The sequence below is a fragment of the Salvia miltiorrhiza genome, chromosome 5, assembly GCF_028751815.1.
Source record: "Salvia miltiorrhiza cultivar Shanhuang (shh) chromosome 5, IMPLAD_Smil_shh, whole genome shotgun sequence".
Taxonomy (NCBI): Eukaryota; Viridiplantae; Streptophyta; class Magnoliopsida; order Lamiales; family Lamiaceae; genus Salvia; species Salvia miltiorrhiza.
In genome coordinates this window covers 54,172,635-54,184,461 of record NC_080391.1, presented here as the reverse complement: position 1 = coordinate 54,184,461, position 11,827 = coordinate 54,172,635, and the positions used below count along the sequence as shown (strand labels likewise).

General features: G+C 40.3%; 2 protein-coding genes across 2 annotated transcripts; one reads left to right on the top strand and one right to left on the bottom strand.

Moving 5' to 3' along the window:
- Window positions 1-230: 230 nt before the first annotated feature.
- LOC131025083 (uncharacterized) lies at window positions 231-2,144 on the top strand. The gene is made up of 2 exons (XM_057954685.1): window positions 231-353; window positions 1,349-2,144. Exons 1-2 carry the CDS (start codon window positions 336-338, stop codon window positions 1,898-1,900), a joined length of 570 nt encoding a protein of 189 aa, XP_057810668.1. The 5' UTR covers window positions 231-335; the 3' UTR covers window positions 1,901-2,144.
- Window positions 2,145-4,625: 2,481 nt separating this feature from the next.
- On the bottom strand, window positions 4,626-6,736 carry LOC131026126 (uncharacterized). Its single transcript, XM_057955896.1, has 4 exons — window positions 6,415-6,736; window positions 5,983-6,330; window positions 5,058-5,820; window positions 4,626-4,962 (listed from the first exon to the last, which is right to left on the bottom strand). The coding sequence occupies exons 1-4, from the start codon at window positions 6,734-6,736 to the stop codon at window positions 4,626-4,628; spliced, it is 1,770 nt and encodes a 589-aa protein (XP_057811879.1).
- Between the last annotated feature and the right edge of the window lie 5,091 nt (window positions 6,737-11,827).

Here is an 11,827-nt window from a genome sequence, read left to right as displayed (position 1 = left end):
ATATCTTTAAATTTAATATATATATACTCAAAATCCGTCCCAAATAAATGCATGCTTGTTACCCAAAAAAATCATGCATGTTACCAAGTGAATTTTGCAAGAACCGATACATAAAGGTCAAAAATATCTTTCTAAAAAATTTGATTCCCTTTTGATAGACATAAAGCTGATACAATCGGTCCATTCACTTCTCTATTTAACACTATATTTACTTTAAAATACTAGGATTTTTTCACTTTTTCTCCATTCACCTCTATCGGCTCGGCTTCTTCACTTTTTTTTACCCACCGAGAGAGAGAGTTCAAAATATTAGAATTTCTACGGAGGACTCATCCATGGCATCTTCTTCACAGGTATTTATTTTTAATTTTCATGAAATTGAATAGAATAGAATAATTTATGCTAAAACACGATCGGTCCGGCCGGTGAAGTGGCCGGATAAATCGATCCGGCCGAGTACATTATTTAAATGAAACATACGGCCGGATCGATTTATCCGGCCACTTTACCAGGCGGACCGATCGTGATTTAGCATAAATTATTCCATTTTAATTATTTGTATGTTTATATTAATTATTAGTAATTTACTGAATTTAATTTAATTATATTTGTTTAAGTAATCATTATTGAATTATTATTGCGAGTTTTGCTGGGTATTACATTGCATTGTTTATGTGGTTTTTGTGCAATTTAATAAAATAAAGTATTTTATGCCTATAGAGCAACTATCCGGCCGACACTATGCCCGGAATAATGCGTCCGGCCGGAACAGTTTCAATCTGAAATGTTCCCGGCCGGATACATTTTACCGGACACTTCACCGGCCGGATAGTTGCTCTTTAGGCATAAAATACTTTATTAAATATATATGTATGTTTAAGTTAATTATTACTATTTTACTGAATTTAATTTAATTATAATTGTTTAATTATTAATTATTGAAACTGTTATTGCTTGGTAAAATATTAAATTGCAGTTTTTAATATTTTACTGAATTTAATTAAATTGCTTGGTATTAATTGCAGTTTAATAATTTACTGAATTTTTACTGAATTTAATATTAAATTGCTGAATTACTCTAATTTTACTGAATTTAATATTAAATTCAGTATTTAATATGAATTTAATTGCAGTTTAATATTACTGAATTTTAATATTTTAATATTACTGAAATTACTGTTTTAATATTTTACTGAATTTTACTATTTTACTGAATTACTGAATTTAAATATTATTTAATTAAATTGCTTGGTATTAATTAATTTCGCCTCTTTTTTAATTATGCCTATTTGTATTATTTTTTAATATTTTACTGAATTTAATATGTTTTCATTTTGTAAATGAATAGGCGAATGTCCCATATCTTCGTCGCGACACTATAGACCAGACGGAGGTTGCTATCAGCACCTACTATAGGGATTCACATTTTCCGGAGCTGGTTGAAACTTTAAATGTGGTCGGCGAACAGTGCAATTCAGATTTATTGGGAAGATTTAGAGCATCATGTTTTGGGCATTTCACTGATTGGAGGCCCGGCCCGAAGAGCAATAAAGCCTTACACCAGATTGTATCGAGGCAGATTGTGTCAGAAGACGATGAGATGTGCTTCTTTCTGTGCGGAGCACGAGTCAGATTTTCTCCAGCGGACTACGCATTAGTGACTGGGCTCAATTTCGGGGGATCGAGGTTCGATGCGACATTACAGCACGACTGCAGTCGCGTGGAGGCATACCGACGATTCTGCGGTGGGCGAAGCATGACCATACAGTCGCTCATCAAACGCGTGTGCGATTTGGATCGTCGAGTGGATGATGAGGATGGGAGCCTGTACCTTCGTGCTGTCCTCGTGTGTGTGGCTCACACCCTTGTTCTTGGGTTGGATGCGCGGGTACAGCCGTAGCTTTGGGTGTTGGTGGATGATCTGGCTGCATTTGATAGATTCCCCTGGGGCGCGTATTCGTATAAGATGTTATGCCATTATACGACAGAGACAGGAAAGGGCGAGAAGTATCACTTCTACGGTCCTTCGTGGGCTTTATATGTCTGGGCATTGGAGCGCGTCCCGGGCCTCGGACACATGGTCGCAGCATCTAGCGGTGATCCGACAGCGCACCCTCGATTTTTGAGATGGACTTTCAGGGGTAAGCCCCGACTTCACGGTCTGCGCGAGCTATTTGAGGGACATGTAATCAGTTATTTCAGATTTAGTGTTTCACAGTTACTGGTTTTACTTATGTTCTAATTTATTATCTTTGTTGCTTTCTAGGGTGGTGTCCTGCCACTGGAGCCCGATGGTGACGATCTGTCGAGTCACTACTTCATAACAGCGCTGACACCGGGCGAACTCTCGGTGAGCTTCAGGCCCCCCGACAACCCATTAGCTCGGGGTGTCCAATTTCCACAGCACACCGGAGCCCGTTTTGTGGAGGAGCGCGGTGACGAGGAGGATGTACCTAGACAACCTCGTACGACTCGCAGTCACAGTGTTCGGGGCCCTGTGAGGGATGCTCGACCCCACGAGCCGGCTCGTCATTCAGTAGATACGGGCAAGCGCCCAGCACCGCAGACTTCTTCATCGTCGAGCGGATCTCGGGCTGTATCCAGTCCCAGCGAGGGTGAGGTGGACCGTAAGTGGGTGAAGAAGACGATCCGTCAGGAGATTAAGAAGGCCTTCGGCAAATTACTGGATAAACTGAAGGGCAAGGGTAAAAAGGATAGGTGCAAGAAGAGCAAACATTTCCCAGTGCCCGACTCCCCTGATGATGATGCCCAGCGACGGTCCCCTGATGATTACCAGCCACGGTCTCCTCCAAAGCACAGAGCCCCAACCAGTGCTTCAGGGCCCGACGCTTCAGGGCCAAACGTTTCAGTTCCCTGCGACGACGACCCCCGCGATGAGGAACCACGCCATCCAGAGACCCAGCATTTTGCTGCACGCCCTTCAGATTATGATTCTCGCCCAGCAGAGACCCCGGATTACAACGAGCAGTGGCGGGCCATAATGCAGTCTGGTCAGGGCGACTACACACCGGCACAACAGACTTTTGATTGTTCGACCCATGTCTACCCTCATTGGTCGTCCCCATTCCTGAAGCCGCAGTATAGGACAGAGCCCCCGATATTCTTTGCTGAGCCCCTCACTTCTATTGCACCATATGAGTGGGGACAGTCTAGTTCTGCAGGCCCGTATCAGACGGAGGAGCCTGAGCCACAGTCACTGTTGCTGCAGCACCCAGAGCAGCCGCCGGCAGAGCAGGAGCCCCCGCGTCGCAGTCAGAGGGTGAGGTGTCCGTCTAACTTTCAGAGATCGCCTTGGGTCAATAGCCGAATGCCACGTCCAGTGACACAATACTGCAGTGACCATTATGAGAAGTGGATGGCTAGATGTCGAGCTGGTAAGGGTGGTGTGGTGTATGTCAGGGCCAGTGGTGGTTTGCGGGAGTACGACGACTTCGCGCGGGTGGATAATGTCAGCCAGGAATTCACAACTGGGGTAAATAATCTCTTGATTTTAACATTGTTAAATTATTTTCTACTAACTTTCTGATTTTACCTTTGTTGCAGGATATTGACTTGTATTTCTTGACCTTGAGAAATAGACTTCGAGATTCCCTGGATTTACTTGATGACGTAGATATGAATAACACAGTCATAGTAGACACGGATTGGTTTGTAAGTAAACTTTAATTATTTATATGTTTTCATTGGTGCTGATATAAATTAATAATTACTTATTTGATCTGTAGATATACCTCAAGAAAGAGTGGGGAGCTCTATTGGATAAGTGGGCAGGAAGTGAGTTCGGCCCCAAGGAGTTTCATGTATTGACTAGTACAACAATGGCTGATGATTGAGAGCCTGAGATAGACTGGATCTGCCAAGTACGTGGAAAATCACTTAAGGGCCATGAACTTCCTCCTGGTCATATAGGATGGATGGATGTCACACAGGTTATCAGTTAAACAATTATTGTTACTTGTCATTTGTGCTTTATCGTTGTTTCTTATCAATTCATTGTGGTTTGTCATAGGTTCTCATGCCAGTCATAATTGGCCACCATTTTATCCTATGTCAGATTCGGTTAGGAGAAGCCGTTTGCGAGGTCTATGATCCAGTATTCCACAAGCTAACACCTCGACAACAGGATGCTCGAGTTGGTGAATTACTACCTTTACTGAGATTGTTGCCAGCTGTCCTTCAGGTGTCGAGGTGGCTAGACGACACATCCATTGATTCGACAGTGGCAAAGAACAAGTGGCCACTTATGACGGCAGAGTTTGCTCCAGCGGAGGTTCAGTTTCACCAGCAGGACTCTGTCAGCTGCGGGTCTTTCGTCTGCATGTATGCTGAACGACTGATATCTGGCTCTCCATCCATTGAGTGGGGTAATAGCAACGTGGCGGCATATAGGAGCAAGATTTCTAGATCTATATTTTCGTTGTGTGAAACTTGGAAGGCCCGATGCGATCGCCTTGGCATTAGATAGTGTTGTATATTGTTACATTCATTTGTGGTTCTATTTGGTTATTCAAAGAACTTTATTTCCAGTTAATCATTTCAGCTTATCGAATAATAAGATAATTCAATCAATATCAATAACTGTTACAACACACAAATACAAACCACTACTCCCTGGGCTCAGTCGCCCTGCCAGCGCACGTTCTCTTGCTGTGTCCTTCTTCATGGCAGATGCTGCACTTCTTTGGTTTACGACGCCTGATACTAGAAGACTCATCTGCTTGTGTGCTGCTGCCTTCACCACCACCTCGATGTCTTCCTTCTTTTGGGCGCCCCGATTGACCTTTTACAATCAGAGGTAATACAACCTGCTCAGCGATGTGCTCGGGAACCAACCACTGACGTCTCGGCGGGAGATTATTAACTTCGCGAGAGTAAGTATCGATAAGAAATTCGTTCGTGTAGTATGAGTCTACATACTCCGCGATCGTATCACCGGCCTCACTATAAAAACAAATAAACTCCGACAGTAATCAATATAACGAACATTAGAACATATTTACATTTCACTGAACCCGCCTTAGAAATAATGCTCGTACCTTATTGCAGCGATTGAATGAGAACAGGGCAGTTGGTCTAGCTGGAATACTCGACATTCGCATTTTTTCTTCTCCAGATCCACCTTAAAGCTTATGTCAGCAGTTTGCACCTTATACTTCATGCCACTCAACCTTTGTGCAGTGTATCGACGACTTTTTTGGACTTCAATAGCTACCCTTTTACCGGCCTCAGCAGTCAAGCCTTGCTCGATTTGTTGTGCAGCCCTTAGTCGCTCGCTGAACCATTTCTCAATAACAATTCTGATTGCCTCTAACATCGAGCAGATAGGAAGTCTTCTTGCCCACAACAATCTGGAATTAAAAGCTTCAGCGGCATTTGATGTCATAAAACTGTAGCGTCGCACAGGCATAGGACACATCGAACGAGCCCACTTCTCCGGCCCAATCCCCATTAGTTTATCGTACGCGGCTCTCTTCATAACCTTCAGGGCGTTCATAGCCCTATTAAAGTCGGACTTCTCGTACGCAAATGCAGCTTGTCGATACACCTCGACCACTGCCTTATCGTAATGCTTCAGGTTATTTTGCAAATGGTAGTAGCATAGGCCGTGGGTTGCATTTGGAAACTCATTCCTGATAGCATTGGCAATGGAGATATGTTGATCAGAGACAATCAAAAGTGGATCGGCTTGGCCATAAACACGTCGAATGCGTGACATGAAATAAGTCCACGATTCATCGTTTTCTTTCGGGCCAACACCATACGCGAGTGGGAACAAACTCTCGTTGCCGTCCTTCGTCACTGCAACAAACAAAATACCCCTATTCTTGCCCTTCAAGTGTGTGCCGTCGACGACAATCACTGGCCGTAAGCTGAACATGAAAGGGGTAGCCGAAGCTGCAAGAGCAACAAATAAGTGTTTGAATCGGCCATCATCGTCAACTTCCCACTCCACCATCGAACCGGGATTGGATTGTCTCAACATGTATAAGTACTTGGGCAGCATCTCGAAGGACTGATCATGTCGATCATAAACCATCTTAGTGGCTCGATTACGGGCTCGCAATGCAACATCGTACTTGATCTGTACGCCAAACTCACGTCGCAGCTCCAGCTGGATTGCCTTCGGCTTCAAGATCTCACAATCGTCGTGTATTTTCTGTGCTAGATATGCTGCGACGACTTTTGCGGGGGCCTTTATTCGCGCTACGCGCCCTAGCTCACCGTCGCATGAGTGCTCATTGGTGAACTTATACACTCCCCAAATGGCTCCATCTTGTGACGATGCATGGAGCTTGAAGGGGCACGTATCTGAATGCTTGCATTTGAAGTAGACTCGTCTGCTGTCTGATTTGCTGACAGAAAATTCCTTGCCCTACTTCATGTTCCACAGACCGATTGCAACGATCAGATCATCTTTGCTATTGAAATACATATTCTTTGACAACTCCCGAGGCAGTAGCTGATAATCTTCAATATCCACAAGTGCCGCTGCAGCGTCCAACGGGATAACCGGAACTAACCAATTAGTTAGTTCATCTGCTCCAGGAACCTGTTCGTCATCATCGTCGTCGATCTGCAAATTCTGCCACCCTGCATATTCAATCCTCGCCCTTCTCACGTTCTCTGGCTCCGACAAGTCTTCAGAGGCGCTTGTATCAGTCTCAGCTTCAGACGATGGAACATAATCTTCATCTACATTACCAGCATTCTCCATAAACTGAGGCTCGTACGTATATTGATCATCAGCTGGACCCCAACAACGATCAGTTGTTAGGCGATCGTAATTGTACGGATTTGGCTCATCCCATGAAGGCCAACCCGTTGACTGATCATTACCCCAAGTGACCGACGGTTCAACAATTTCTTGCGCCGGTGAATCTCCGGCAGATAAGTCTAAATAAGCATATCTTTGGATTGCTTCCAATCCGTCCCCACCTTCGAATGTTGCACTGGATTCACCTCCATACCCGGAAGATTGAGGGAGATCGAACGAAGGAACATACACTCCTCCACTATAATCGTCTTCGACAACATAAATCTTAGGAAAATGTAGCTGGGACGCCAGCATCTGAAGCAAATCATTGTCATCGGCAAAAAGATTTTTACTGTATACCCTGCCATTTAATCTCTTCGTCAAATAATACAAGCTGTAATTAGTGCTCAATGAATTCTCCAACATCAGGTGATTTATCATGTACACCGTACTGGCCATTGTGTCTCCGAAAATATGCAAATTCTTAGAAGAGCCGCCGATGTACTCATAACCATTGAAGGCACCTCCATAATTAACCACAAAGTATCTCCCATATTCATTCATCTACAGAAAAAATAATAAATAAATAAATAAATGATGTAAAGGGAATAAAATGTTAAAATACAACATATAACATGTTAATACACTCGAAAAACATCTATCCGCCCGGGGAAGTTTCCGAGGAAATGTGTCCGGCCGTGTATTACTTGATATATAATTACACACGGCCGGACACATTTTCAAGGACACTTGTCCGGGCGGATACATGATTTTCGAGCATATTAACATGAGTTATGCAGCAATATATATGTATAGAACTAAAATGCAACTAATAAATACTTTAAAACATGATAGAATGTGCTCTAATTCACATGTATTTCCTTCAAACGTGGCTTTAAATCATAGTATGCTATAATATGCTAATAATTCACATAAGCATATAAGATCAAACAAAACATTGAAAATAAACAATAACCAACTTAAATTACATTTCAAACGTAAAATGACATACCTTTAAACGTTCGGATGAGAGAATTCACAAATAATAGCTTCACCACTTGGAAAATATTAGAATTTCTAATGAGTTTGAGTGTTTTTTCACTTTGAGTGCTCGGATGAGAGAATTCACCTATATATAAACAAAGATTCCTTCATTTCACGTGAATTTCAATGAAATTAGAGTGTTTGATATGAATACTTTACTGACAAGGCTATTTCACATCATATTTGTCGTTTATCATCAATTTTTTTTTAAAAAAATTATGTCCCTTAATTGAAGGCTAATTAATCGATGGAATATAAATACAAAAAATTAACACAATCCATATTAGCACTCAAAACACAAATCGGAACCAAAAAAACATCTATCCGACCGGAACATATATGCGTCCGACCGATGAAACCTTATGTCCGGTCGGACACGTTGTTTTTCCGGTCGGACAGTGTTTTTTTTTCCAATGTGTGTTTTGAGTGCTAATATCGATTGTGTTAATTTTTAGTATTTATATTCCATTGATTAATTAGCCTACGATTTACTTGTAAAACCTTCGATTTTAATTAAAAAATAAATAAATATTATTTTTTCTGTCAGTCTTTCACATGTTCCAACACTTATTTGACCGATTTTAATCTTTAAGTTGATGAATTGATGTTTTTCTTACACTTTAACAACTTTTGTCATAGATGTGTAAGAACTTTTGCGGAAAACAATGCACATCCATCACATTCAAAGGGCATTTTCGGTTCTTCACTTATTTAGGGCATGTAGTGCTTTACATAGTAAGAGAGGGCATTTTTCAAATTATTTATAAGAGAAAGGGCACTTTAAATTTCGCCTCAATTAATATTATAGCATGCAGTACTAAATCAACCATAAGAATATATGTGGGTCTCCATTTCCCTTTATATTAGAGCATCTTTAACAAGGGGATGCTTGGAGATGCATCCCCAAAATTGGCTAAAATTAAGTAGGCATTATTGGAGGAAAACAATACGGTGATGTGTGTGTGATGATGTCTGGAAAAATTTATAAATGAGGATGCATCACTGAAGATGGTCTTACGATATATAGTCAGAAATAATTAGAAAATGAGATACTTGCGAATTGGCTAAGAGAATGTCTAAAATTATTTAAAAAAATCTTTTATTTTCTGTACCTCATACATAAAAAAATTATTAAAAAAAATTACCAAGATTTAGTACAATTTTGTTAAACATAAAAAGAAAGAAAAAAGTAGCGATTTAGCCTTATCATAGACATATTTATATTTTTTGTACCTCATACTCAAAATTCGATTTGTTAGGTTCCTCATATTTTAAATTGGATGTAATCAAGCTCCTTCTGCTGGTAGCCGATGTTCATCGTTTATCATTTTTTTTATTACTACAATGCACCCACTCTCTCTCTATTTTCTCCTCGCACTCCCATTTCAAGCTCGCTCTCCCACCACTTCAAGCTAATAATGTTCAAAAATTAGATTTTTTTTAACAGATTTAATTGACTTGAACATTTTTTGCTCTGACATAAGGAGTGTCACCGACTGGGACCTTGGGGGAAACGTGGAAGGTCGCAGAACTGGTTTAGGCGACACCAAATGACTAGTCCAACAACGTCGGATACAGAGAGAGAGGAGGTGTAGTGCAATAATGATAAAAAAAAAAGATTTGACAAGCAGTATATGTTGATCGTCAACATGAGGAGCTTGATTGCACCCAATTCAAAACATAAGGGACCTGATTAATCGAATCTTGAGTATAAAGTGTCAGCGATTATAAAGGTGTCTATGATAGAGGCTAAATTGCTATTTTTCGCTACAAAAAACCATGCATTCACGTTATGACCGATCATAAAATTAACTCTTGTTCTGCTGAGACAATTATTTGAGGCCTTTGGAATATGTCAAGCAGAAGCAATATTGCCACAAACTCTTGTTCTGATGAGTCAATTAAAGAAGCAAATGAAAGAAGCTTGCTAATTATGAGGATAAAAAAACCTTTATTTATAAAAATCAGGTTTACTTGAATATTTAACTATTAAATTAAGATATAAAATATCATAGAGGGAATATTATTTAGTATAAATTAATTATGATGATAAAAAAGACCTTTATTTATAAAGTCAAGGCTTACTTTGTTGGGTCCGGAAGTTCTCGAATAGGTGTCTGAGGGGGGAGGGGGGCAATACACATATAGGCTATTTTTTTTCAAATTAGAGGGATCTCAAGATAGAGATCAAAACGAAACTTTACATGCAAACTTAGACGCCTGTTAACTGAAAGGAGTTTTGACCAAACATGGTTGACGACTGATACTGAAATACTCTTCAGTAAAGAATTATCAGTTAAGTCACTGGAACTTAACTGATGCACATTAAGGCTTCAGTCGAGTTTGTTAAAACAGAGATGTTACAAGTCTTCCTGACTATCAGAGGATAGATAAGTCAGACTGATAACATAAGCAGCGGAAATAACTTTGTTTCGTAATAGCCTTTGTTGAGCACGTTGTTAGTCTTAGGTTTCTCTTTGCATTTAGTCAGTGTTCAGTTTATCAATGGAAAGAGCACAAGTAAGAATGTAAAACTGAAAGCTGTAAATAACACAGAGATTTTTACGTGGTTCGGAAAAACACTTCTTACATCCACGGTCGGCTGATCAGACCAACAACATTACTCCGCAAGTGCTTAACTGGTGCACTGCAAACCTATCCGTGTGCTTAGCCGGGTGCACACAACCGAATCAACTGAAGATCCAATCTTCAGTACCAACACTTCACTCGCGCTGGATTTCTCACTCCTAGCACGAACCTGTACTAGGATCTCACGGAGTCAGAGTACCTTCCTGAACTCCTTTTCAACTCAAACACTCGATTCTATCTCTCGAAGGGAGATTTGAAATCTTGCCAACTAAACTTCAAAGAACAAGTTCTTTAGAGTTAGTTTTGACCTAGGCTTTGGGTAAACAGAGGTTTGCCTAAGGTCTAAGAGAATGTATGTAATTAGCAGTGACTTATTTTTGGCTTTGGTATTCTCTTCTTCGATTCAAGCTTTGGAGAGGTTAAGCTTTGGCTGAGAAATAATTTTGGCAGAGTTTCAGCTTATGTCGTTGAATCGGTGAAGATTTAAGTGATCCTCGAGCGCTATTTATAGGAGAGGTTTTGAATAGATCCTATGGCGGAGAACGTCTTCAAAATTTCTTCCGTTGGAGAGCTTTTCGAATTTGGGTTGAGGCTTCAATCTTCGAGGTTCCTTGTTTGGTGAGAACGGCTATGTTGAAGAGCAGGAGATGTGACGTCTCTGATAAAGTAGCCACCAAATAGGAATGATCTCTACAGAGAGGGATGATCCTGAGATCTCTGCATTTAATGCGGCTGTAGTTTTGGAGTACGTGGCTTCCTTTGAACGTTGGAGGTTCAGTCTGAGGAATAATGTTTAACTGATACTTGACTTTAGTATCACTCCGCTGAATCCACGTGGCACGCATTAAGTAATCAGTTCCGGACTGATTCTTCAACTGATACTTCAGTTGGTAACTTCACTCTTCAGTCTTTCGTCCTTCAGTCTTCAGTCTTCAGAACAGCAAACTAAACTAGAAAAGAACTCTAACACTTGAGTTCGAACAGTTCTAGTCTGTTACAATTAAGGCCTATGGATTTTGGTATCATCAAAACAAGGATTAGAATATTTCAATAAGTTCCCAACATACTTGAATTTCTAACTAATAAAGATATATACATCTGTAACGAATCTTAAAATATATTCTCTACGTCCATAAAAAATGTACTCAATTTGTCATTTTCGTCCGTCCATAATAAATGTATCAAATTTATTTTTGGTAAGTTTTCAATTACAATAAAGTAGAACTTACTCTGCTCACAAGTCACAACACACTAAACAATTTATTAAAACTCGTGTCATTTGGAAATGAGAATATAAATTATCGACGGATCACAATCTATGTACACACTTCTATATTATATTTATAAGGATTTGGATTAAAATCAAAAATTTTGGGTTGAACCTGACTCGAACAATATTAATTTTAAAATTTTCAACCC